Here is a 25837-nt window from a genome sequence, read left to right as displayed (position 1 = left end):
TCCTCTGGAGAGATGTCTTCCTCCTCCATCGACTCCTCCTCATCCTCCTCACAAAGTGTCCCCTGCCTAGGCCTTTGTGAGGAAACACGTAGCGCAGACTGTCCAGAAGCAGATGGCATTTGGGACTCCTCATCCTCCACCTCTTCTGAAACCTCATCCCTTAGTGCTTGCAGTGTTTGTTGAAGCAGGCAGATAAGGGGGACAGTCATGCTGACTAGTGCATCGTCTGCACTCGCCATCCGCGTGGATTCATCGAAGGCACGCAAAACGAGGCAGATGTCCTTCATAGAGGCCCACTCAATGGTGCTGAAGTGTGAACGGCGCACAGTGCGACTTGTTTGCGCCTGATGCAGCTGGTACTCCATGACTGCTGCCTGCTGCTCACACAACCGCTCCAACATATGTAACGTTGAATTCCACCGGGTGGGTAGGTCACATATGATGCGATGTTCCGGAAGGCCAAATCGTCGCTGCAGAGCAGCGAGGCGCGATCTTGCCGTGCTGGAACGTCGCAAGTGAGCGCACTCTATGCGGACCTTGTGCAACAGTGCAGCAAGATCCGGATAGTCCCTCAGAAAGCTCTGCACGACCAAGTTAAGAACATGTGCCAGACATGGGATGTGTGTGAGGTTGCCTAGGCCAAGAGCTGCCACCAGATTTCGGCCATTGTCACACACTACCAAGCCCGGCTGGAGATTCGCTGGCCCAAACCACACATCGCTCTCCAGCTTGATAGCATTCCAGAGCTCCTGCGCTGTGTGGCTTCGATTCCCCAAAGAAATTAATTTGAGTACAGCCTGTTGACGTTTGGCCACGGCTGTGCTCATATCGGTCGTAACAGGCTCCTGCTCTGCTGTTTCTGAGGAACTTGAGTAGGAGGAGGAGTCTATGTGTACAGACTGGAGTCCTGCAATCCGTGGCGTTGGAAGAACACGTACAGCGCCACTCTCCAGATCCGTACCCAGCTCCACAACATTGACCCAGTGGGCAGTGAGGGAAAGGTATCGTCCCTGTCCATGGTTACTGGTCCACGCATCGGTGGTCAGGTGGACCTTGCTACTAACGGCGTTTAGTAGCGCATGTTTTATTTTGCCCTCAACATGTTTCTGCAGGGCAGGGACGGCTCGCCTGCTGAAATAAAAGCGGCTGGGCACGTTGTATTGGGGGACTGCCAATGCCATTAAGTCCCGGAAGGTGTCAGTGTCCACCAGCCTGAATGACAGCATTTCAACTGCCAGAAGTTTGGCAATGCCAGCATTCAGAGACTGTGCTCGGGGATGGTTTGCCGAGTAAGGGCGCCTTTTATCCCATGCCTGTGCTACCGATGGCTGTGATGGATGGGAACGTGCTGTTATGGGTGGAATCTGACAGGGTCTCCGGACAACAGTGGCAGAGGTTCTTCCTTGGCGATCCTGTGAGGAAGCCGAACCAGCAGTGTGTGAGCTGGAGGAAGAGGGCCCAACACGAACTGAAGAGGTGGTAGGTGGTGCTGTACGTTGGCCTACGTCTTCAGGGTGTCTCTGCAACTCCAACTCGTGCTTGGTGCGCACATGTTTCCACATATTTGTGGTATTGAGGTTGCTGACATTTCTCCCTCTTTTGACTCTCTGATGACACAGCTTGCATTTGACAAAGCAAATGTCATCTGCAACTGTGTCAAAAAAGGACCACGCACTGCAACTCTTGTGAGCGCCCGGTTTGCCTTTGGAAGGAGGAATGCTCCTAACGGGTGCCGAAGTGGAGGGTACAGGCAACCAAGTCTTCCCCCTCCCTCTGCCTCCTGTTTTGGCCGGTAGGGGAATCTCTTCCTCCGAGCTGCTCCCACCACCTTCCTGTTGCTCACGCCATGATGGGTCAAGGACCTCATCATCTTCCCTCCCCTCTTCAAACAGCTGCTTCTCCGGGGTTGTCTCGCCAGCACCGTACGCACCAGAAAGTGGCAACTGAGTCTCGTCATCATCTGATGCGTACTGAGGTGTGCTGACCATAGGCACTGGCCCACTCGCCTCTTCAGATTCAGAGGGACAAAGAAGTTGCGCATCACTGCATACTCCCTCTTCTTCACATTCAGGAATGCTGCTTGGCTGGCCCCCTCTTTCCAAGCCAACAGATTCCGAGAACAGAAGTAGAGACTGTGATGGCTCCTGTCCATGTCTCTCTGACTGCCTGGGCACTTTGGCAGGTGGTGAAGAGACAGATGGTTGCTCTTCGGTGCTCTGACCCTGAGAGGATGCGGAAGTAATTGAAGTCGATGCGTTAGCTGCCATCCATCCGACAACGGCTTCAATTTGTTCCTCCCGCAGCAGTGGGGTACGTTGAGGTCCTACAAAGCTGCGCATAAAGGACTGTTGCCTGCTAAAACTGGGGGATGCTGATCCACTGGTGCCCGCAGCAGGCCCAGAATCCCCACGTCCTCTACCTGTAGAATCCCCACGTCCTCTCCCTGCAGAATCCCCACGTCCTCTCCCTGCTGAAACTCCACGCCCACGCCCCCGCGCCTTACTCCCTGCCTTCTTCATCTTGCAAGACTGCTTAAGATAGGCAAAAAAGTACAAAGGGGGGCCTTAGTGTGCTTATTCCTGAACAGCTGGTTACAGGTACAAGAAACACTAATTTTATGAAGTGTGTGTGTGTGGACTAGACTTTAATAGGAGCTGATGTGGCCTACACAAGTTCAAAATGTAGTGTTTGGTGAACTTTTTATGTGGTTTCTTTGTTTGAAACAAACTCAAAGTATGAGAACAAAGAATTGAAACTGATAGTATCACCAACTTTTTGGAGCTATTACAATGCAGGCAGGTAACCTACAATGCAAAAGATGAGGCTCCAAAAAAATTGGGTAATACTTATCTGGCTGCGCCGGCAGGGCACAAGCCAGAAAAAAAGGCTCCTCTATCTACTCCTATATAGTGTTTGCAACCAACCAATGTTGATGGATACGGATGGATGCACACTAATAGGAGAAGAAAAAATGAGCTGCACTCAGAGACAAATATGTGTGAGGCAGTGACGCACGTTGAGCGTCCTACAACCAGACGTAGCTGCAGGACACTCTACTCAGCGTGAGCTGCACTCACACACAGTCAGAGACCTCTCAGACAGCCGTCAACAGTGCAGCTAAGTGGGCACTGGCACTGACAGGCTGCAGAAAGGCTCCGCTGTGTACTCCTATATAGTGTTTGCAACCACCGTAGATGGAGACGGATGGATGCACACTAATAGAAGAAAAAATGAGCTGCACTCAAATAAAAATATGTGTGAGGCAGTGACGCACGCTGAGCGTCCTACAGCCAGACGTAGCTGCAGGACACACTACTCAGCGTGAGCTGCACTCACACACAGTCAGAGACCTCTCAGACAGCCGTGAACAGTGCAGCAAAGTGGACACTAGCACTGAAAGGCTGCAGAAAGGCTCCGCTGTCTACTACTAGTGTTTGCAACCAACGTATATGGATACGGATGGAAGCACACTAGATTGAAATTATTTAAAAAATGCAGCTCAAAAAATAAAAGATGTATGAGGCAGCAGTGATCACACTGGGTGGCCTACAGCCTGACGTGGCTGCAGGACCCACTCCACAGCGTGAGCTGCACTCACACAGCCCTTGCAGACAGCTGTGAACACTGCTGCTAGGGCAAAGAAGGCTACAGTGGTGGTTTATGTAGCCTGGGTAAAGCACTAGATGTTTGGTGGAATCGCTATTTCTAACTGTCCCTCACAGTCTTCTACAGCAGCCTGTCCCTAACTGAATTCACAGCAGAGTGACCAGAAATGGCGGCTGCGGTGGCTTTTATAGTGCATCATGACATCATTTCGGCAGCCAATCACAGCCATGCCAATAGTTAACATGCCTACATGCCTAACAGGATGTGCCCACACTTCGGAGGATTCCCATTGGCTTAATCAAAGCAAGCAGGCTCATAGCATGATGGGAACTTCCTATTCCGATTCCGATCCCGGAATCCGATATGAAAAAAGTATCGGAATTAAGTATCGGAATTCCGATACCGCTAATATCGGCCGATACCCGATACTTGCGGTATCGGAATGCTCAACACTAGTCATGACCCTCCAAACAGCGTTCATGAAGGCAAAGAGTTTGTTTTACGTGGGCAGTATGGTTGCAAAGCTGAACCTTAAAGGAATGTCCAGAAGGGCACCACCAGGAGTGGAGCCTACGGTTAAATTCGACTCCACCTGGGAAACCTCAACCATGCCAGCTACAGAACAGATGCACACATTGCAAGCTTAATTCCGTTAAAGAACGACACTCCGATATGCCCCACGGTCCGAGTCCGGCTTACTAGAGGGACACGTGAGGCTCTGGCACATGAGATTGGCCAATAACTGGTGTGTCATGCCCTTACATGTCCGTGGCTGCATGTGCGCTACACTGAAAAGGCCAGCGTTTGTCGCTTACAGGTGCAGATAACCCGCTGAACAACGTTAGTGATGGGGATCACTGATTACAATTATTACCCGCGAACAATGATTTCCCAGTAAGTGCAGGTCAACCGCAGTTCCAGAATTAGGCCTAACCGTCATTCCTGAAAAAATGAAAAACTTACGTGTGCAAACCACAGGTGCTGTAGCTTGCTTAACAGCTCGCCAGCCGTTCTCACGCCCAGTATGGATTACACGTGATTGCACAAAGGTGAGAAAGGGTACCATTTCCCCAGATAACATGTATGGATAGCGTACACATTCAAAATATATGTCTCAGGAGGCAGGCTCAGACGGTGTCAGGCCCAGTATGGATTGCACGTGATTGCACAAAGGTTAGAAAGGGTACCGTATCCCCAGATAACATGTATGGATAGCGTACACATTCAAAATATATGTCTCAGGAGGCAGGCTCAGACGGTGTCAGGCCCAGTATGGATTGCACGTGATTGCACAAAGGTTAGAAAGGGTACCGTTTCCCCAGATAACATGTATGGATAGCGTACACATTCAAAATATATGTCTCAGGAGGCAGGCTCAGACAGTGTTAGGCCCAGTATGGATTGCACGTGATTGCACAAAGGTTAGAAAGGGTACCGTATCCCCAGATAACATGTATGGATAGCATACACATTCAAAATATATGTCTCAGGAGGCAGGCTCAGACGGTGTCAGGCCCAGTATGGATTGCACGTGATTGCACAAAGGTTAGAAAGGGTACCATTTCCCCAGATAACATGTATGGATAGCGTACACATTCAAAATATATGTCTCAGGAGGCAGGCTCAGACGGTGTTAGGCCCAGTATGGATTGCACGTGATTGCGCAAAGGTTAGAAAGGGTACCGTATCCCCGATAACATGTATGGATAGCGTACACATTCAAAATATATGTCTATACATCAGGAGGCAGGCTCAGATGGTGTCAGGCACAGTATGGATTTGACGGCCCAGATTACACAGCGGAGGAGCAGGGAGAGGTAAAGATTGCAAATGCTGGGGCCCTGCCCAAGCAAGGGGGGCCCACTCGTGGGCGTCGGTACTGGCACTGGGCCCCTCATAGTACAGCGGTGTGTCTGACGGCGGGTGTGCACCACCACCGTCAGAGACACTTGATTGCACTATGAGGGACCCTGTGCCAGTGCCCGCGCCCAAGAGTCGGCCTACCCACCTGTCCAGGGCAACGGCACTCGCACGGTGTCGTGCGCTAGGTGGTGACCCCGGCCATGGGGGGGGAGGCAGCACAGTTAGGGAGTTTTAGAAAGTGGCATATGTTGATGTTGGACATTCAGCTGATGCAAAAGGCGAAATAGGTGAAGTCCCAGGAAGAGGTGGACCAAAGCAAGCCATTTTTCTGTCACCCTATGTGTCATCAGGGGAAGGTGGGACAAAATCCTTGGAAACCCATGCATGGTTCATTTTAATGAAGGTTAGATCATCCACATTTTGGGTTGACAGACGGGTCCTTTTTTCTGTCAGGATTGATCCAGCTGCACTGAAGACTCTTTCCGATAGCACACTTGCAGCTGGGCAAGCGAGCTCCTGTAAGGCATATTGGGCCAATTCAGGCCAGGTGTCCAGTTTAGCGGCCCAATAGTCAAAGGGGAATGACTTCTCATTCATTCCTCAGTGGCTTACAGCTGGGGCTGTTGTATTAGCACTAGAGTTGAGCGAAACGGGTCGAAAAAATTCAAAAGTCGCCGACTTTTGGCAAAGTCGGGTTTCATGAAACGAAACCTGACCCTAGGATGAGGTCGGCCACGAGGTCGGCGACTTACGCGCCAAAGTCGCGTTTCAAAAGTTTGTTTTGTGCTCTTTTTCAGCCAATCAGGATCCACGGACACTGTGGGCAACGTGATGACATTGGCAGGGGTCACCACCATCTTTCAGAAGGGCATGCAAGTGATTGGCTTGCTTTGGTCGGCGTCACAGGGGGTATGAAAGGGCGTGCACGCCGACCGCCATCTTACTTCTGCCGATCTCAGTATAGGGAGAGGTTGCTGCTGATTCTGTAGGGAGAGCGTTAGGCAGGGAAGAAGACAAAAAAACTGCTTCTGCTGCTAGCGATTTGGCCTGCACAACACACCAGTCACTGTGTGTGCAGTGCAAGGGGAGGCTATATTGTGGTGTAGCAGTGGTGTTGGTTGTTGGGCTGCCTTTTAAGGCTTCCTGACAGGCTGGCATTGCTGTTTACCCACTGCTCTGCAAACTGCTTTTTTAAAAGCAATCCAATCTCCCTTATCCTCTAGTCAGATATCAGTGGGCCTCACACAATCCAAAAGTGTCCAGTGTCCAAAAGTGTGTGCAGAGATTCAAAATCTCCCTTATCCTCTAGTCACTTTGGTCACAGCTGTGTCATCGAGCCTGTCACATAGCGCTCAGATATCAGTGGGCCTCACACAATCCAAAAGTGTCCAGTGTCCAAAAGTGTGTGCAGTGATTCAAAATCTCCCTTATCCTCTAGTCACTTTGGTCACAGCTGTGCCATCGAGCCTGTCACATAGCGCTCAGATATTCATTGGGCTTCACACAATCCAAAAGTGTCCAGTGTCCAAAAGTGTGTGCAGAGATTCAAAATCTCCCTTATCCTCTAGTCCCTCTTCCTGGGACTTCACCTATTTCGCCTTTTGCATCAGCTGAATGTCCAACATCAACATATGCCACTTTCTAAAACTCCCTAACTGTGCTGCCTCCCCCCATGGCCGGGGTCACCACCTAGCGCACGACACCATGCGAGTGCCATTGCCCTGGACAGGTGGGTAGGCCGACTCTTGGGCGCGGGCACTGGCACAGGGTCCCTCATAGTGCAATCAAGTGTCTCTGATGGTGGTGGTGCACACCCGCCGTCAGACACACCGCCGTACTATGAGGGGCCCAGTGCCAGTACCGACACCCACGAGTGGGCCCCCCTTGCTTGGGCAGGGCCCCAGCATTTGCAATCTTTACCTCTCCCTGCTCCTCCGCTGTGTAGTCTGGGCCATCAAATCCATACTGTGCCTGACACCGTCTGAGCCTGCCTCCTGATGTGTAGACATTTCTTTTGAATGTGTACGCTATCCATACATGTTATCCGGGGATACGGTACCCTTTCTCACCTTCGTGCAATCACTTGCAAGCCATACTGGGCCTAACACCGTCTGAGCCTGCCTCCTGATGTATAGACATATCTTTTGAATGTGTACGCTATCCATACATGTTATCCGGGGATACGGTACCCTTTCTCACCTTTGTGCAATCACTTGCAAGCCATACTGTGCCTGACACCGTCTGAGCCTGCCTCTTGATGTATAGACATATCTTTTGAATGTGTACGCTATCCATACATGTTATCCGGGGATACGGTACCCTTTCTCACCTTTGTGCAATCACTTGCAAGCCATACTGGGCCTTACACCGTCTGAGCCTGCCTCCTGATGTATAGACATATCTTTTGAATGTGTACGCTATCCATACATGTTATCCGGGGATACGGTACCCTTTCTCACCTTTGTGCAATCACTTGCAAGCCATGCTGGGCCTTACACAGTCTGAGCCTGCCTCCTGTTGTATAGACATATCTTTTGAATGTGTACGCTATCCATACATGTTATCCGGGGATACGGTACCCTTTCTCACCTTTGTGCAATCACTTGCAAGCCATATTGGGCCTTACACCGTCTGAGCCTGCCTCCTGATGTATAGACATATCTTTTGAATGTGTACGCTATCCATACATGTTATCCGGGGATACGGTACCCTTTCTCACCTTTGTGCAATCACTTGCAAGCCATACTGGGCCTTACACCGTCTGAGCCTGCCTCCTGATGTATAGACATATCTTTTGAATGTGTACGCTATCCATACATGTTATCCGGGGATACGGTACCCTTTCTCACCTTTGTGCAATCACTTGCAAGCCATACTGGGCCTTACACCGTCTGAGCCTGCCTCCTGATGTATAGACATATCTTTTGAATGTGTACGCTATCCATACATGTTATCTGGGGATACGGTACCCTTTCTCACCTTTGTGCAATCACGTGCAAGCCATACTGGGCCTAACACCGTCTGAGCCTGCCTCCTGATGTATAGACATATCTTTTGAATGTGTACGCTATCCATACATGTTATCCGGGGATACGGTACCCTTTCTCACCTTTGTGCAATCACTTGCAAGCCATACTGGGCCTTACACCGTCTGAGCCTGCCTCCTGATGTATAGACATATCTTTTGAATGTGTACTCTATCCATACATGTTATCCGGGGATACGGTACCCTTTCTCACCTTTGTGCAATCACGTGCAAGCCATCCTGGGCCTAACACCGTCTGAGCCTGCCTCCTGATGTATAGACATATCTTTTGAATGTGTACGCTATCCATACATGTTATCCGGGGATACGGTACCCTTTCTCACCTTTGTGCAATCACGTGTAACCCATACTGGGCGTGAGAACGGCTGGCGAGCTGTTAAGCAAGCTACAGCACCTGTGGTTTGCACACGTAAGTTTTTCATTTTTTTCAGGAATGACGGTTAGGCCTAATTCCGGAACTGCGGTTGACCTGCACTTACTGGGAAATCATTGTTCCCGAGTAATAATTGTAATCAGTGATCCCCATCACTAACGTTGTTCAGCGGGTTATCTGCACCTGTAAGCGACAAACGCTGGCCTTTTCAGTGTAGCGCACATGCAGCCACGGACATGTAAGGGCATGACACACCAGTTATTGGCCAATCTCATGTGCCAGAGCCTCACGTGTCCCTCTAGTAAGCCGGACTCGGACCGCGGGGCATGACGGAGTCTCGTTCGTTAACGGAATTAAGCTTGCAATGTGTGCGTCTGTTCTGTAGCTGGCATGGTTGAGGTTGCCCGTGTTGAGTCAAATTACGCCGTAGGCTCCACTCCTGGTGGTGCCCTTCTCGACATTCCTTTAAGGTTCAGCTTTGTAACCATACTGCCCACGTAAAACAAACACTTTGCCTTCATGAACGCTGTTTGGAGGGTCATGACTCGTGGGAATAACGCCGCCCAATCAGTTAACCTGCTAGAGAGATCCTTCGTTGCTCCCAAGCATGACATCACACTCCCTAGGAGGAAGGTAATGCCACTGTGGCGACCGTACTCCTGGGGGCGACACAAGTGCACTGATGCCCAGCCACTGCTCGATGAATCTGCTGGTACATTGACCCAGACCACTACATTCCCCTCGCACGCTACATGACCTGAATCAGACCCTGATGAAACTCAGGTTACCCTTCCCATATACAGTTCCATCTTACACGGTGACAAAGAGGAAGCTACAGATGAAAGTGCAGGTTCGGCCCACCCGCCATCAGACACACCACCGTACTATCAGGGGCCCTGTGCCAGTGCCGTCGCCAACGAGTGGGCCCCCCTGCTTGCTCAGGATCACAGCACTTGCAAGGTTGAAATACTGTGCAGTGAGATGGAAGATGGGGACGACGAGGAGTCCAGACTAGTACAGGGATTCGCTAGCGAGGAGACTTATTTCATTGTTTTCAATGTTGGGACAGCAATTTTTGGGGAGCACTATACTCTGGAGAATGATAGATGGGGTCCACCATACACTGGAACATTCCAAAGGTGGACATCAGACACTGGAGCAGCATTTACAGGGCCCATTATACACTAGAGCATTAGAAATGGGGCCCATTATGTTTGGAGCATTATTTGGGCCCATAAGACAGTGGAGCTTCATCCATGGGGACCAACATATACGGTAGCATTATGTGGAGCTCATCATATACTGTTTCAAACATTATATGGGACCAATGATTCTGTATGGAGAAATAGATGGGCCTCGTCATGAGATGTAAAAAGTGAAGTATTTTTCATTGTACTATACCGCTATTTCTCTGCCGTATCGGAGCATGATGAGTTGTGGTATTATGTGTTAAAGGGGCGCTCTTTCGCCCAGGGCACATGAAAACCTGGAGCCAGCCCTCCCCCCCACAACTTTAGCCAAATAACCCCCATTTTTCAGTGCGTAACTTGTATTATTAAGTTAATTAAGGTTGAACAGCTTAAGTAAGAAGAATTGATGCTTTTGGCATTCAAATGAGCACTGTAGGTGTGTTTCCTGTCCTCCTCTCACTGCCGACTTTTATTCCCCATTGACTTACATTGGGTTTCGTGTTTCGGGACGACCTCGACTTTTCCCTATAACCGGCCGATCTTGCTCGACCCGACTTTTGGAAAAGTCGGGTTTCACGAAACGAAACTCGACCATAAAAAACCAAAAGTCGCTCAACTCTACTAAATATGTGACCATCAACTAAAATTCAAAGCTGTTGGCGATGCCTCTCAGATAATCTATTAAGCTTCTATTGTTGAAATCTTGCACAATACGTTTAACCTTTGCTGAAATTGCAGCGTATTTTTTGTTTCTTGCAGTGGTGGGATTTCCTGCTGTTATCTGGATAGTTTCCAAACTGTCAAGCTCTTGCTGATGTTTCAGACAGTTAATAAAACGGTATATATTTGGGAAAAGAGTACCACATGTTTCTTGAAAGCTACGGTGCCATCCTTCAACATCATTATTTATTCGCTGCTGATCATTTAATGATCGTTCATACATATTCCAAAGTTGAACTGGAAACAAAGGTGCCTGACGTCCTCTGTGAGTTGTAGTACGTGTGCCGACTGGGGGTGGTCCCTATTGGCTGCAGAACAGACGGGAGACAGATGCAGAAATCCGTTCAATCAGGTCCAAACTTTATTGGGTGTCCTCTTGACATCCACAGCAGACACAACAGCTTATGCTCCATGGCCTGAGTACCTGTCACCTTCCTTTTGCTTCCGTTCGGTGGAGACCCCTAGGTTCTCTCACTGTGGCTGCCGTTAGGCCCACGGCCACAGCGCTTCCCCTGACCAAGTCTGCGTGCTGTAACACTTACTCACTCTTCAGTGTCCAACCGTCTTGTACCCCAGACCTCCGTTAGTTACTGCCGTCCTGTCCTGCAGCTGTCCTCTCAGGGCCACCCCCCTCTCCGAGTAACCATCTCTTTCTCTTCTGTCTTTCCTGAGCTTCTCCTTCCTCCGTCTTCTCCAGAGCTCTTCCCGCTTCTCTCTTCCTCCTGGGTGTCTATCCTGCCCCTGGGACTCTCCCTCCTTATATCTCCTCCTTCTTGAAATCTCCTTCCCAGTCCCGTTACTCCACCCACCATGACTGTGCAGTTTCCCTAGCCTAAGGCTTGCTGTAGAGTCCTTTTCTCACTACTCTGTGTGCTCATCTTGTGGCCAAAACTAGGTACTACACCATCTTCCACTAATTCTAGCTGTTGTCCCACACATATACATACAAGTCAGAATAAAGCATTGTATACATCATCCCTTTTACATGTCTATTTTTATCAGACAGGTCCATAGGTCAGTCCACCCCCTACAAAGTCATTCGACCAATATAGGCATCTTCTAAATAGTTGGCAATGGGTATGGCTTCTTGTGGAAAGTCAGGATTTTCCACTTATGCTTCAAATGAAGGCACAACATTCTGTGTTGGTAAAAAAGGCAAGGGCAGGTATCATGCTTATCCAACTAGCAAATTCATGGTCACCTTGATATTGCACCTTGAGTCCTTCATTTTGAACTTTACGCCAAACTGACTGTGATAGGTGGAAGAATCAACCAGTCTTCTCGAGGTTGGAGAATTCACTCTCAAATGCTTGGATTGCAGCTAGTTCAAAATCCAACATCAAAATCCGCTGGCTACTGCAGGCTGCTATAGCTGAACCAGGAATGGCAGCAGCAACCAACCCGACAGCACTAGCTTGAGCAAGGCGCCGGGAATGACGTCTTTGCTGAGCAGGCTCCTCTGCGGCCGGGACTGAATGGGAGACCGGATAAGGCAAGGCTCAGGATTCCTCTTGTGCAGAGGGAGAAACCCGATGCCTAACAGCTGTATCTTGATATTTGGAACAAGGTACACTCTCCATCTACTGGCCTAAAGTAAAGAGTGGTTTGCTGATGGCATGTTTTCCACTACACCATCCCTGTTCAAGCAACTTTATACAATCCATGTGGTCCACAGCGGCCTTGTTCCTGTTGTGTACGCCTTGCTGACAGACAAGAGCCATTCAACATACAAGAGCTGGAGAACATGCAACCTGGACTTCGCCCCCAGCCACACAACCTGATGTTGGATTTTGAACTAGCTGCAATCCAAGCATTTGAGAGTGAATTCTCCAACCTCGAGAAGACCGGTTGATTCTTCCACCTATCACAGTCAGTTTGGCGTAAAGTTCCTATGACTTCCTAATTAAAAGTGAAAGTATTAGTACAGGAAACAATGAGAGACAAAATAAAAAGTAACAAGTAGCAGACATAGAATTTCGGGATGAATTCACAATAAATTTTCCTAATCAGAAGCATCTGTTGTTTATATCTCACATTAAAAATTCTCATTTTGCTTCAGATTTTCTGATGTTATAACAGAAACATTAAATTGAAAAAAAATCTGGTGTGAAGGGGTTAAACAATAGATTTTTCTACGACATGTATTGTCCCAGTGGAAAATGATATATTCCTGTTAAAAAATTTTCAAAGTCGTGAAAGGATTCACGGCAGCAAAAGCTAGCAAAATGCAGGATTCCATGACAATAAAAGGTTTACATCAGGAAAAACGAGCAAACATGTAAGAAGTATTTGTGAAAAAAAAGCATACTAACTCAATGGTTCATTAGGTCGGGGTCACATGCAGCGTAAATGCCTAAATCCCATCCACATGCTGATGAAAAAAGTTCACTTGCCTCGGAAGTGTGTCCTGCATGTGAAGACTTCCGGGGCGTAGACCGCGCTGGAAAATACTGGTGCATGCACAGTAGCAATTATATGCTTCGCCCACAGTTGGGCAAAGCATACTGCGCAGGCACAGGAGGCTTTACAATGCACAAGCGTGGAAACCAACGTTATCTGTGATATTCACAGCTGATTATATGCAGCAAGCCGAGGAGGGGGGGAGAAGGCGACTAAGCCACGCCCATTGGATCGGACCGTGGCGATTTGCATACATCCCCAACAAGATAAAAAAGGTATTTATGCCTCAAAGGTGCGGGTTCGGAGGGAGTCAAAAGCCCTAATAGAATCCTTATGGGACGCACAATTGGGTGATATCTTTACATGATATCACTAAATATGGGTGACAGATTCCCTTCAAAGGCAGGACTTCTACTTTGAAGCTGAGCAGAGAATCAGACTGCAAATAAACAAGTGAGGCATAGTTGGAATCAGTAGGATTCACCCTACATTATACTATCCTCAAAGTTCCCCTTTAAGGCAAATATAAAATCACATAGTATTCTATATCAGCACTGTGCAATATATAATTTTTCACATTTGTGCAACATAAGCTTTGCAATAATTCTATATAATGGAAATGTTAAATGCTCAGCAGAGTCATGCAGAAGGAACTGTTGCTGGATATCATCAATATTGATCTCCTGGAACTCCTGGGGAATAACAAGTTGATCATGGGTTTGGGGCAACTTTGGAATATTGCCAAGTTGCCTTGATAATCGTATTGTTCTCTTCAGTGATGATTTCCTTGGGAGAAGTGCTACAACATTAGAATGGGCTCCTGAAATGACTTCTGTGAGAATCCGTTGTGATGTCCCCTTTGTTGTCCTTGCCCTGGTGATCGCCTCATTGACAAGTCGGATTGCTTCAGGTCTTGCTGCTTGTGCTGCGTGGTTGTGGGGATTAGTTACTTTCACCACTTCATCAGATGCTTCATTGGTCCAAACAGGTCCCTTGCAAGTCGACCGTTTTTCACACCCCCAGATGGAATGGACATCGTCAGCTGTTAGTTTGGAAAATACGTAAATGTGATTCTCATAGACCAGCTTCTTCTTCCCACATTTGGATAGAACTGAATTCATACTTGTAGAAAGTGAATTGCTGTGGATGCTGACTGATTTTTTCTGCTAGTACACCTCTTTGTAAAGGTTTTTGACAATGCTATATTCTGATGTAAAGATGGAATAAAACCTGGTCTAATATAACTTGCAGGACACCTGACATGAAAATTGTTACATCTGCAACAAAACTTGCAAAAAAGCAGGTCAGTGCTGGGTCAAGTAAAATTTCACAAAATGTTTTGATTTTAGAGTGGTTTACATTCCCCACCTAATCAGGCATCATTCACACTACATATTTTTAATCTGTTTATTTTTTTGTGTTATGTTTTTGCAACACAAAAATGTTTTATATCCAAGAAGTATTGTTTCTCCTTGCGGAGAGTGACATGCTAAGCATGCCGAGATGAGGAGACTTAAAGCCGCAATGCTCCTCTAGGAAATATGTAAATTGTCTCTTCAGAGAGGAAGAGGGCTAGAACTCTAGTGCCACCTATTGGAAGTAGCAATCCTAAAAGTCAATGTCGACCCTTTAATGAGCCTTGTTACATGACTTAGGATAAAAGCCACAATGAGAATCTCAATTTGCAGACACTGTGTTTTGGGGTACTGCCCCTCGTCAGTGCAAAGTGTGAGATCTGGTTTGGCTGTGTGAGAGGCGTCTGACCGATATTCAAGAACTATTGTTTCTCCTTGCGGAGAATGACATGAAACGTTTTGGAAAATGTCTTGTTAAAAGTGCGGGCAAAATGCTCTGACACTATAATGCAATCAGTTGTGAGGTTTACAGATGGAAACAGTTGATTTAACATGTCCCAAAAGTGCAGCACTCTGTACAGTACTTTTGTGACATGTGGATTGATCACGGACAGGAATTTATGAACCACAAGGACAAACAGGTGAAACATCCAAACTTAAAATTCTGGGGGCAAAACAGGGTACAAACATCCGGGGGCGAACTGCTGGGGGCGAAAAATTCGGGGGCGAACTGCCGGGGGTGAGAAATCTGGGGGCGAAACATCCGGGGGCGAACTGCTGGGGGCAAAACATCTGGGGGGGCGATCTGCCGGGGCGAAACATCCGGGGCGAACTGCTGGGGGCGAAATATTCGGGCGCGAACTGCTGGGGGCAAAACATCCAGGGGTGAAATGCTGGGGGCAAAACATCCAGGGGTGAAATGCTGGGGCGAAATGCTGGGGGCAAAACATCCAGGGACGAAATGCTGGGGGCGAAATGTGCGGGGGCGAATCTTCCTGGGGGCAAAATGTGTCTACCTTGCTTGATAACATTTAATACTTTACATATAAAGCTTGACTTGTAAATAAACACAAAAAATGGCAATAAGTTTGCAAGATAAATAATAACATAATTATTACCAAGCCTTGGTTACTGCTTGAGCTACCACTTAGGCCAGTTTCAGTGGCTCCGGTACATGTAGTGACAGTTTTCTCACTTACCGGAGACCCTGACAAACGTATGTGCACAATCGTGTGTTTTCATGGACCATGTGTTTGTGTGCAAAACATGCTGACATGTCCGTTTTTGAGCGACAGCACGGATCACACGGACCCATACAAGTCAATGGGTCCATGTAAACACGTATCACACATGGATGGTGTCCGTATGCCATCCATGTGCATTTTAAAAGTCATAGGGATAACATTGAAACAAATTGCTTCAATACACAGACACACGGACAGCATACGGACAGCACATGGATAGCACACGGATGCCAAACGAATGTGACAAATTGACACATGGACAAACGGACATGGATATCTCTGGTACAATTTTTTCCGATACCGGAATATCAAGACGTGTGAAATCGGCCTTATACAGTTTATGGATTTTTTTTTCTAATCTTTGCAAAGATAATGATCTTGCGCAGATCATTACATGAAGTGTTTAAGATAACCCTTTGCTTACTTGGATCAGTCTCTGGTAGTGGTACACCCTGTGCTAAGTATGTACATTTTGAAATTGGTCTTAGACTTTTTTTGAATTTTTCTTTTTAAAAATATATTATTTATATTAATTTAGTGTATTGAAGGTGAAATACTCGCAATTGTTTGCTCTTACTTATTATAACATTGTATCTGGCCCTCATCTCTATTTCCGAGCAGCATTTGCACTTATGCACAATAGCATCTATTGTCTTGTATGCATTACAGGCCTTTAATAAAAAAAAAAATCATATCAACTCTTTTGTTTTAGTAAATTTTCTTTACTATAACAATTTCATAGCATATTCATAGTAATGAATACATACTAACTGGGTATGGGGATGTATCTCTAAAAAATAAGATACTGTCCAATCTGTACTACCAATGTGTAGACACTCCCCTTTGACAAAGGAAATATTAACACCCAGTTGTAAATTTATTACTAAATATCTTTGAGAAATAATAGGAATGTTGCTAGATTTCTTTGAGAAATAAAAGGAATGCCGAGTCAACACAGATTTATAAAAATGTGTTGTAGAATTTTTATTGCATCTGAAATACAAGCACTAACTAAGGAAGACATGTCAGGAGATTTGAAAGTTCCACTCATGGCAGGCACATAACAGCGTAAATTTAGCATGAGTGCAATCCGACGAAACAAAGGGTTGGACTTAGACCAATGTTATTTTATGGGGTTGTGCACATACCCGATTTTCTCTTCGGACAGAGACTGCCTGTGAAAAAAATTGCTGCATGCCCGAGTTTGAATTGATATCTGGATCGCACTGAGCCACGCAAATCAATGAGTCAGTGGAAAACATCGGACTGCACTCGGACTGACAGAATGGAGAAGATGGAGAATTTTGTTTCTCCACCTTATCCTCATCTGATAGAATCAGAGCACAATATGATCACACTCAGATCAAAGTATCATTTGCCTAATAAGCCTGATTATCTCGGATGAGAGAACCTACAGCCATCTGCATCTTTTCTTAAAGTGGTTGTTCACTGCCTGGATAACCACTTTCTTAAATTTAATACTCCCCCTTGTAAAAAATCAAAGACACTCACCATCCGATCTATTGTTTTTCCAGTGATGTTGGCGCTGGGTCTCCCTGGGTTTGTGTGACATTGTTATGCCACATAAGCCCTGCAGTCATTCAGAGAACGCTGTTGGATTTAAGAGTTTATGTGGCATAACAGTGTTACTCACATAAGCTTTGGGTTACCCAGTTGTCATGTACAGTGTGGGTATACTAAGTGCAACACAAAGGGAAGAGGGGAAGGAAGCCCAAACGCTAGGGAAAGTGGGAGTGGAGACCCCTAGGCAGACCTAATAGCACCCTGCCTCTTCTATCATCCCTATATTGGCTCCACACCAATCGCTGAGCAAGAACTTAAGCCCTGTATATCCCTAGAACTAGGCCCTGAAAAGGGAAGAGGGGGGTGACCACTGGTCAGTCTCCAATGTACACTAAAGAGAAGAAGGGAGACAAACAAGGGGGGAAGCAACTTATCGTGAGCGGATTCAGAGAGGTAACACCAAGTGTCCTCCAACAGCACCAGAGAGGAAGTTAGCCAACTGCTATAGCTCCAAGCCTTCACAAGGGAAAATTTGAATATCACCGGCGACTCACTGAAGCAGACGGGGAGTCCATAAACACCCAAGTCCAGGTGTGTCAATTAGAACTTGGAGGGAGGTTGACAAGGGGTCCAAAGTCAGAAGGATTAAGAAGGCATCTATAATGCCAAACGCAGAGACCTTCTGCATCTAGATGCAGAACAATGGTCTGCAGCATTTGACACACCCGTGACAACAGTGTTGACTTTGGTGTAATCGTAAAGATGCCAGTGCGGGAGATGGGTGAGTTATTTTTCTTTACAAGCAGGAGTACCTAATTTAAAAAGAGGCTGTTTAAGTAGAGAAAAACTCTTTTAAATTGATAGAATATCAGTGAAAAACTATTGAAGCACATTTTCAAAGGTTGGCTCATATCTAAAACTTAAAATTCTTCCATTCTGATCAATTACAGGTGTAAGTTGTATAGAGTATAATTGAAAAACGTACCTTTTCTTTTTTGTTAGGATTTACCAAGAAATCATGACGCAACAGATGCAAAATCTACAGCTCACACAATCCAAAAAGATCAGTGCCCCAGCTTCACCAAACGCAGCCAAACGCCTATACCGAAACCTTTCTGAAAAATTAAAGGGAAGCCACTCATCATTTGATGAAGCCTATTTCAGAGCAAGAGCCGACCGTTTCCGGAAACCATCTGTAGTAAGTTCTTTTTCTTTCCTATAAAATGTTTAAGAAATATACACAAATTGCACATTGTGTAATGGTTTTGATTGTCTTTCCTTTGAACTGACCACATAGAACATCAGACACAATGTGACCAAGTTGACAAAACCGTACTTTTGTTCAAAGTGCAAAGACAGATCGCACCTGGATAACACTTACACCAATGTTATTCCATGGGGCAGTACAGATGATAATTTATTTTCACTGACTTAAATCTATGCGTGACAAAATAGCAGCATGCTGTACTTTCTGTGTGTTGAATGAGACTCGCCCATTCAAGTCTATGGGTGCGGAAAAAAAATCACATCACTTTTTTTACAGATACATTGCAATTCTGTAAGATAGGAAAATGTATTTGTTCTTGGAATTTTTTAAATATCTGTTGCTGTATAAAAATAGATTGCCCTTAGATGACAAATGGAGAAAAAAAAAATCTTTTGATTTTTTTATACGGTTGTGTGAAGTTAGCCTTGAAAGTGTGGGTACAGGAGCTGTACCAGTACTACTACATGTGGATTCCTACTAGATTATACAGCTCCCCCAATTCAGTAAAAAACAGACCAAACAAATATTCATAAGCAAACATATATATATATTAACATTATCTAGAAACATACTGTATTTATATCAGTCTTCCCATTGATACTTAGGCCTGTTTCACACTTCCGTTTGTCTCCATCAGTCAAAATCCGCCGTTATGCCAAAAAACGGATCCGCCATTTTTCTTGGCGGATCCGTTTTTTTCCCCATAGACTTGCATTATCTGTAGATCTTGACGGATGGTCATCCGTTGTAACCGTTTTTTTGCAGATCCGCCAAAATTTTGGCGTCCGCTGACATGACTGGACGGACAATGAAACGTTTTTTTGCTGGCCGGATCCGCATTTTTGCACATTTTCCCACAGTGCATGCGGAAGAATTGCCTTCCCCTGAAATTTAACCCTAAATCTCTCTCTCCTCCGTGAGATGCCGGCTCGCGGCTCCCGGGTCATTCATTCCCGCGACATGCCCGCCTCTTCTCGCGGCTCCCGGATCATGCCCACTCCCTTCTCGCGGCTCCTGGGTCATGCCCGATGCCGCTCTCTTCTCTCGGCCCCGCTACATCGGCGGTACTTTTTTCAGGCCTGGAGTTCCTTTAACACTCCTACATCGGCGGATCCCATCACACCAACGGTCCGGTGGCTCCCATTGGTGTTTCGACGGACACGGATCCATTCTCTGCCTTTTTGGCGGCTGGCAACTGACAGGAAAAATGTAAGTGTGAAACAGGCCTTAGAAACAATCAGTGGAGTGGATTTCTCCCAAATTAATGCCTATGTATGAATACCTAAGATATTCATAAACCATCACATATATAAAATATATCCAAAATTTCTATTGTACATGTTTAAAAATCAATATTACAAAAGTAAAAATAAAGTTTAAAAAGAGAAGAATCAAGTAATGAGGAAACTGGATCTAGTAAGGGACAAGGCTAGCAGTTCAAATATGTGAAAAATGGCTCCCCTACATAAATGACCAATCCTGTGCAATTTCCTATAGACTTAGGACCATACACATGTCCCAAAATACTGCAACTGCTTACTCATACTGTAGAAAATGAGACCATGTCAACGACCAATGCAATAAAAAATGTGGACATATTATATATACGGGAGTAGCTTATGAATACCTTTGGCATTCATATGTAGACATTAACAACCAGAATCAGGTATACCATTAATCCTAAATATTTGGCCTTTTAGATACCACAATTGACCATTGAGGGGGGTTACAAAGGCTACCATTTCTGCATTGTGTAAGTGCCTTTTAAGGAATGACCCAATAGGCTGGAAAGTTGGCAAGGCTCCGTCCATGAGAAAAAAAAAAGCAATAAATAATTTATCGCTCAGAATATGGCAACGTCAAACTGCTTTTTAAGTGGTTTTGTTGTCTTAATAATAAGAAGTGAAATCTAAAAAAAACTGTGTTTTGTTTGCACTATTAGCATAGGGCATGACATTTTTAGAAATCTCGCGCACACACGTACTTTGAAAATATTAGCAGCCTAAATTGACAAGAGCTGTGGGATTAAGACCTACAGCATGTCAACTTATGGTGCTGCTGACATAAATGTAAATGTAAACTGTGAAATATACACCTTCCCTGCTCCTTTATGTGCGTGTATCACTAACGAAAAATTAAGATATGAAAAAATACACACATGTGGTGTCGATGAGTCAATAAAAGTCTAATATATGAAAATACTAAATTAACCTGATCAGTAAACAGACAGAACCCAAGAAGTAAATACAATAATGCATATAAATAATGTAGGGTACTTCTTAAACACCATTTTTTATATAAAAAGCATAAAAGCCATCAAACTAGCCTCAAGGTGTACCCCAATCGGGATGGTCCTAACCTCGAGTATTAAAGCCTTACCATCTGTCACAGTAATGACTGTGTGAATAGGGAAGCCATATAAACTTTTTGGCCCACTCAAAGAAAGGGAAGTCACACCCTTACCTCCAAAACATGCAGAAACATGAAGCTAAACTGAAAAAAATGAACTGGAGTGTAAGTTGGTATGCATGCAAAATAGCATGTTCACAGTGGCCATTAAACAGACAAAATGGTGATTGAACCTGCTCTGCTACATGGTGGCTTTTGAGCCCGTACCTGAGGACACCCGGTGCAGATGCTAAGTTCAAGCTGGAGTTCCAACTCTACACTGCCCGTTTATAAATTCACTCGTCATGATATCAGCAGCACACATGCATACAGGGTGGTAACTGACCCACCAACAAACACACACAGCAAATATGAATGATCTTAACACACCGACAGGAACGCCAAAGATCTAGTTTTTTTATAGCCATTGCCAGACAGGACCTTGCTTGCTGGCCAATCTGGAGCCAATCTGGAGCCAGCGCAGGACCTGAGCAGCTGACGACCGACCACCAATGAGATGTCGCCACCTCACGAGCATACTCAGTAGAACGAATCCTGGACTTAATCTCAGGAATGACTGCCTGCCGCTGTCTATTGTCAATTACCATAGCTGAACCTGGAGAGGTAGGAGTAGCAATGCGTACAGCCCGAGTCTGAGCAAGACGCTGAGACCAACGTTTTTGCTGAGCTGCATCCACTGTGGAAGAGACTGCAGGAGAAGATAATGCTTGGGATCCTTCCTGTGCAGAGTGAGAATCCCGGCACCTAACACATATAGCCTTCTGTAAGTAAATAAGAAAAAAGCAATAACAAGTGAACATGCCCCTATTTTGCATGCATACCAACTTATACTCCAGTTCATTTTTGTCAGTTAAGAACCGATCTGTAAACACCACAAACAGGAAATAATGAAAACCACCAAAGTTGAGGTTTTAATGGTCGCTGTAACACAGCATAAAAGTGTGATAAGAAACTATCAAAAAAGTCATCTCTATACCAAAATGGTATAAAAAAAATGATGTCACGACCTTCAAAAAATAAGCTTTCACACAGCTACATTAACTGAAAAATGAAAACATAACAGGCCTGGTTTCACCATAATCATACTGATGAGGAGAACTCATATTCCAAGGTCATTTTCACAACACAATGTAAGCCGTAAAAACAATTCCCCCCAAAAAAGTCAAAATTGTGTTTTTTTTCTGCAATTTCAGGGCACTTGGAATTTTTTTTCCCATTTTCCATTACATAATGTGGTTAAATGGATGGTGTCATTCAAAGTATAACTCTTGCCGCAAAAAAACATGCACACATACTCTATGTCTATGTATCAAAAAATAAAAAAGTTATGGCTCTTGGAAGATGGTGAGGAAAAATCAAAAGTGAAAATTAGCCCTGTCGGGAAGGGGATAAATACTTTTGTTGGAATGTAGGGACCAGCAGAATAAAACTAACATGTTTCAGATCACCAAACAAATTTAAATATCACACAAAGATAATACAGTAGAAGTAAACACAAACTGCAGTTTATAATTGAAGGTCTTTGTTATTAAAGGAAAAAGAAATCCAAAACTACGGGGCCCTGTGTGAAAAACTGATTGTCCCATAAACCTAATACTGGTTGGGGAACCCTAAGCAGCAGCAACTGTAATCAAATGTTTGCAATAACTGGAAATGAGTCTTTGTAATTAAGCAACATTGGAGGGTTTCCGAGCATAAACTGCATTTTTAAGATTATTCCACAGCATTTCAATTGGATTAAGTTCAGAACTTTGACTAGGCCACCCCAAAGTCTTAATTTTGTTTTTCTTAAGCCATTGAGAGGTGGACATGCTGATGTGTTTTGGATTATTGTCTTGCTGCATAATCCAAATGCGCTTCAGCTTGAGGTTACAAACAGATGGCCCAGACACTCTCCTTCAGGATTTTTTGGTAGACCGCAGAATTCATGTTTAAATTTACCACAGCAAGTCTTCCAGGTCCCGAAGCAGTAAAACAGCCTAAGACCATCACACTACCACCACCATATTTTACTGTTGGCATGATGTTAGTTTTCTGAAATGCTGTATTACTTCTACGCTAGATGTAACATACACCTTCCAAAAAGTTAAACTTTTATCTTGTAAATTCACAGAATATTCTCCCAAAATTACTGGGGATCATCAAGATGTTTTTGAGCAAAACTGAGACGAACCTTTATGTTCTTATTGCTCAAGAGTGGTTTTCCACTTGGAACTCTGCAATGCAGACTATTTTTGCCCATTCTCTTTCTTATGGAGCAGTTATGAACACTGACCATAACTTAGGCAAGGGAGACCTGCAGTTCTTTTGATGTTGTTGTGGTCTTTTGTGACCACTTGAATGCATCATCGCTGCACTCTTGCAATTTTGATTGGCCTGCCACTCCTGTGAAGGTTCACCACTGTTACATGTTTTCAGCTTTTGTGGATAATGGCTCTCACTGTGGTTCGCTGTTGTCCCAAAAGTTTAAAAATTGCTTTATAGCCTTATCTAGGGCAGATAGACCTCAATTACTTTGTTTCTCATTTGTTCCAGAATTTCCTTGGCTTGTAACATAGTAACATAGTTATTAAGGTTGAAGGGAGACTTTAAGTCCATCTAGTTCAACCCATATCCTATCCTAACCTGCCCTAACATGTTGATCCAGAGGAAGGCAAAAAAAAACCATGTGGCAAACAGTAGGCTTCACCTTGGGGAAAAAAAATTCTTCCCGACTCCACATACGGCAATCAGACTAGCTCCCTGGATCAACGCAATATTAAGGAAACTAGTGTATATACCCTGTAATATTATACTTTTCAAAAAAGGCATCCAGGCCCTTCTTAAATTTTAGTAGGGAATCAATCATTACAACATCATATGGCAGAGAGTTCTATAGTCTCACTGCTCTTACAGTAAAGAATCCGCGTCTGTGAATATGCTTAAACCTTCTTTCCTCCAGATGTAGAGGATGCCCCCTTGTCCCCGTCACAGGTCTAAGAGTAAAAAGATCATTAGAAAGGTCTTTGTACTGTCCCCGCATATATTTATACATTGTAATAAGATCACCCCTAAGCCTTCGATCCTCCAAACTAAATAACCCCAAGTGTAATAACCTGTCTTGGTATTGCAGACCCCCTAGTTCCCTAATAACCTTGGTCGCTCTTCTCTGCACCCGCTCCAGTTCAGCTATGACTTTCTTATACACCGGAGACCAGAACTGTACACAGTATTCTAAGTGTGGTCGCACTAGTGAATTATATAGAGGTAAAATTATGTTCTCCTCATGAGCATCTATGCCTCTTTTAATGCATCCCATTATTTTATTTGCCTTTGCAGCAGCTGCCTGACACTGGCCACTAAATGTGAGTTTGTCGTCCACCCATACACCCAGGTCTTTTTCAGTGACAGTATTGCCCAGTGTTTTACAATTAAGCACATAATTATACATCTTATTCGTTCTACCCAAGTGCATGACCTTACATTTATCCCCATTAAAGCTCATTTGCCATTTATCAGCCCAAGCTTCTAGTTTACATAAATCCTCCTGTAATATAAAATTTTCCTCCTCTGTATTGATTACCCTGCAGAGTTTAGTGTCATCTGCAAATATTGAAATTCTACTCTCTATGCCCCTACAAGGTCATTAATAAATATGTTAAAAAGAAACGGGCCCAAAACTGACCCCTGTGGTACCCCACCGCTAACCGTGACCCAGTCCGAGTGTGCTCCATTAATAACCACCCTTTGTTTCCTATCCCTGAGCCAGCTCTTAACCCATCTACACATATTTTCCCCTATCCCCATTGTTCTCATTTTATGCATCAACGTTTTGTGTGGCACCGTATCAAAAGCTTTTGAAAAGTCCATATACACCACGTCCACAGCATTCCCTTGGTCCAGTCTGGAACTTATCTCTTCATAAAGGCTTATCAGATTAGTCTGACAGGAACGGTCCCTTGAAAACCCATATTGATATTGGGCCATGAGGTCATTCTTCTCCAGATACTCCAGTATAGTATCTCTTAGAAAACCTTCCAGGATTTTACTTACAGTTGAGGTTAAACTTACTGGCCTATAATTTCCAATTTCAGTTTTTGTCCCCTTTTTGAATATTGGCACCACATTTGCTATACGCCAGTCCTGTGGTACAGACCCTGTTATTATGGAATCTTTAAAGATTAAAAATAATGGTCTATCTATGACTGTGCTTAATTCCTGCAGTACTCGGGGGTGTATCCCATCTGGGCCCGGGGATTTGTCAATTTTAGTGATTTTTAGATGCCGCCGTACTTCCTGCTGGGTTAAGCAGGTGACATTTAATGGAGAATTTTTATCCCTGATCATGTTATCCGTCATGGGAATTTCTTGTGTAAATACTGTTGAAAAAAGTCATTTAGCATATTGACTTTTTCCTCATCCTCATCCACCATTTCACCCAGACTTTTTTAAGGGGACCAACACTATCATTTTTTAGTTTCTTACTATTTATGTAGTTAAAGAATATTTGGGGATTATTTTTACTTTCTCTGGCAATGAGTCACTCTGTCTCAATCTTTGCTGTCTTAATTTGCTTTTTACAGAATTTATTTAATCTTCTGTATTTAGTTAATGCCTCATCACTACCTATTGCGGCATGATGCCTAGCTTTTGAGGATCATTTGAGGATACTTCACTTTGTCAGGCAGGTCCTATTTAAGTGATTTCTTGATTGAGAACAGGTGTGGCAGCAATCAGGCTTGGATGTGGCTAGGGAATTTGAACTCAGCTTTCCAAAGATGGGATAAACCACAGTTTATTTATGTTTTAAGGTGGGTCAATCACCTTTTCACACAGGGCTTCAAGGTTTGGATTTATTTTT

The 25837-nt window shown here is 44.9% G+C and overlaps 1 protein-coding gene across 1 annotated transcript in view; it reads left to right on the top strand.

The window, feature by feature from the left end:
• The window catches only part of ANKFN1 (ankyrin repeat and fibronectin type III domain containing 1), a 1014930-nt gene that overhangs the window by 84299 nt on the left and 904794 nt on the right, over nt 1–25837 (top strand). The window contains exon 2 of the mRNA XM_073588104.1: nt 18324–18519. Coding sequence (XP_073444205.1) covers nt 18340–18519 — 180 coding nt within the window. The 5' untranslated portion in view covers nt 18324–18339. The remainder of the gene's footprint in view (nt 1–18323; nt 18520–25837) is intronic.

This window comes from Dendrobates tinctorius, unplaced genomic scaffold (genome assembly GCF_039654945.1).
Source record: "Dendrobates tinctorius isolate UK_male_01 unplaced genomic scaffold, ASM3965494v1 ptg000103l, whole genome shotgun sequence".
Taxonomy (NCBI): Eukaryota; Metazoa; Chordata; class Amphibia; order Anura; family Dendrobatidae; genus Dendrobates; species Dendrobates tinctorius.
Note: the sequence above shows the minus strand (reverse complement) of the source record. Positions and strands in the feature narration are given on the sequence as shown.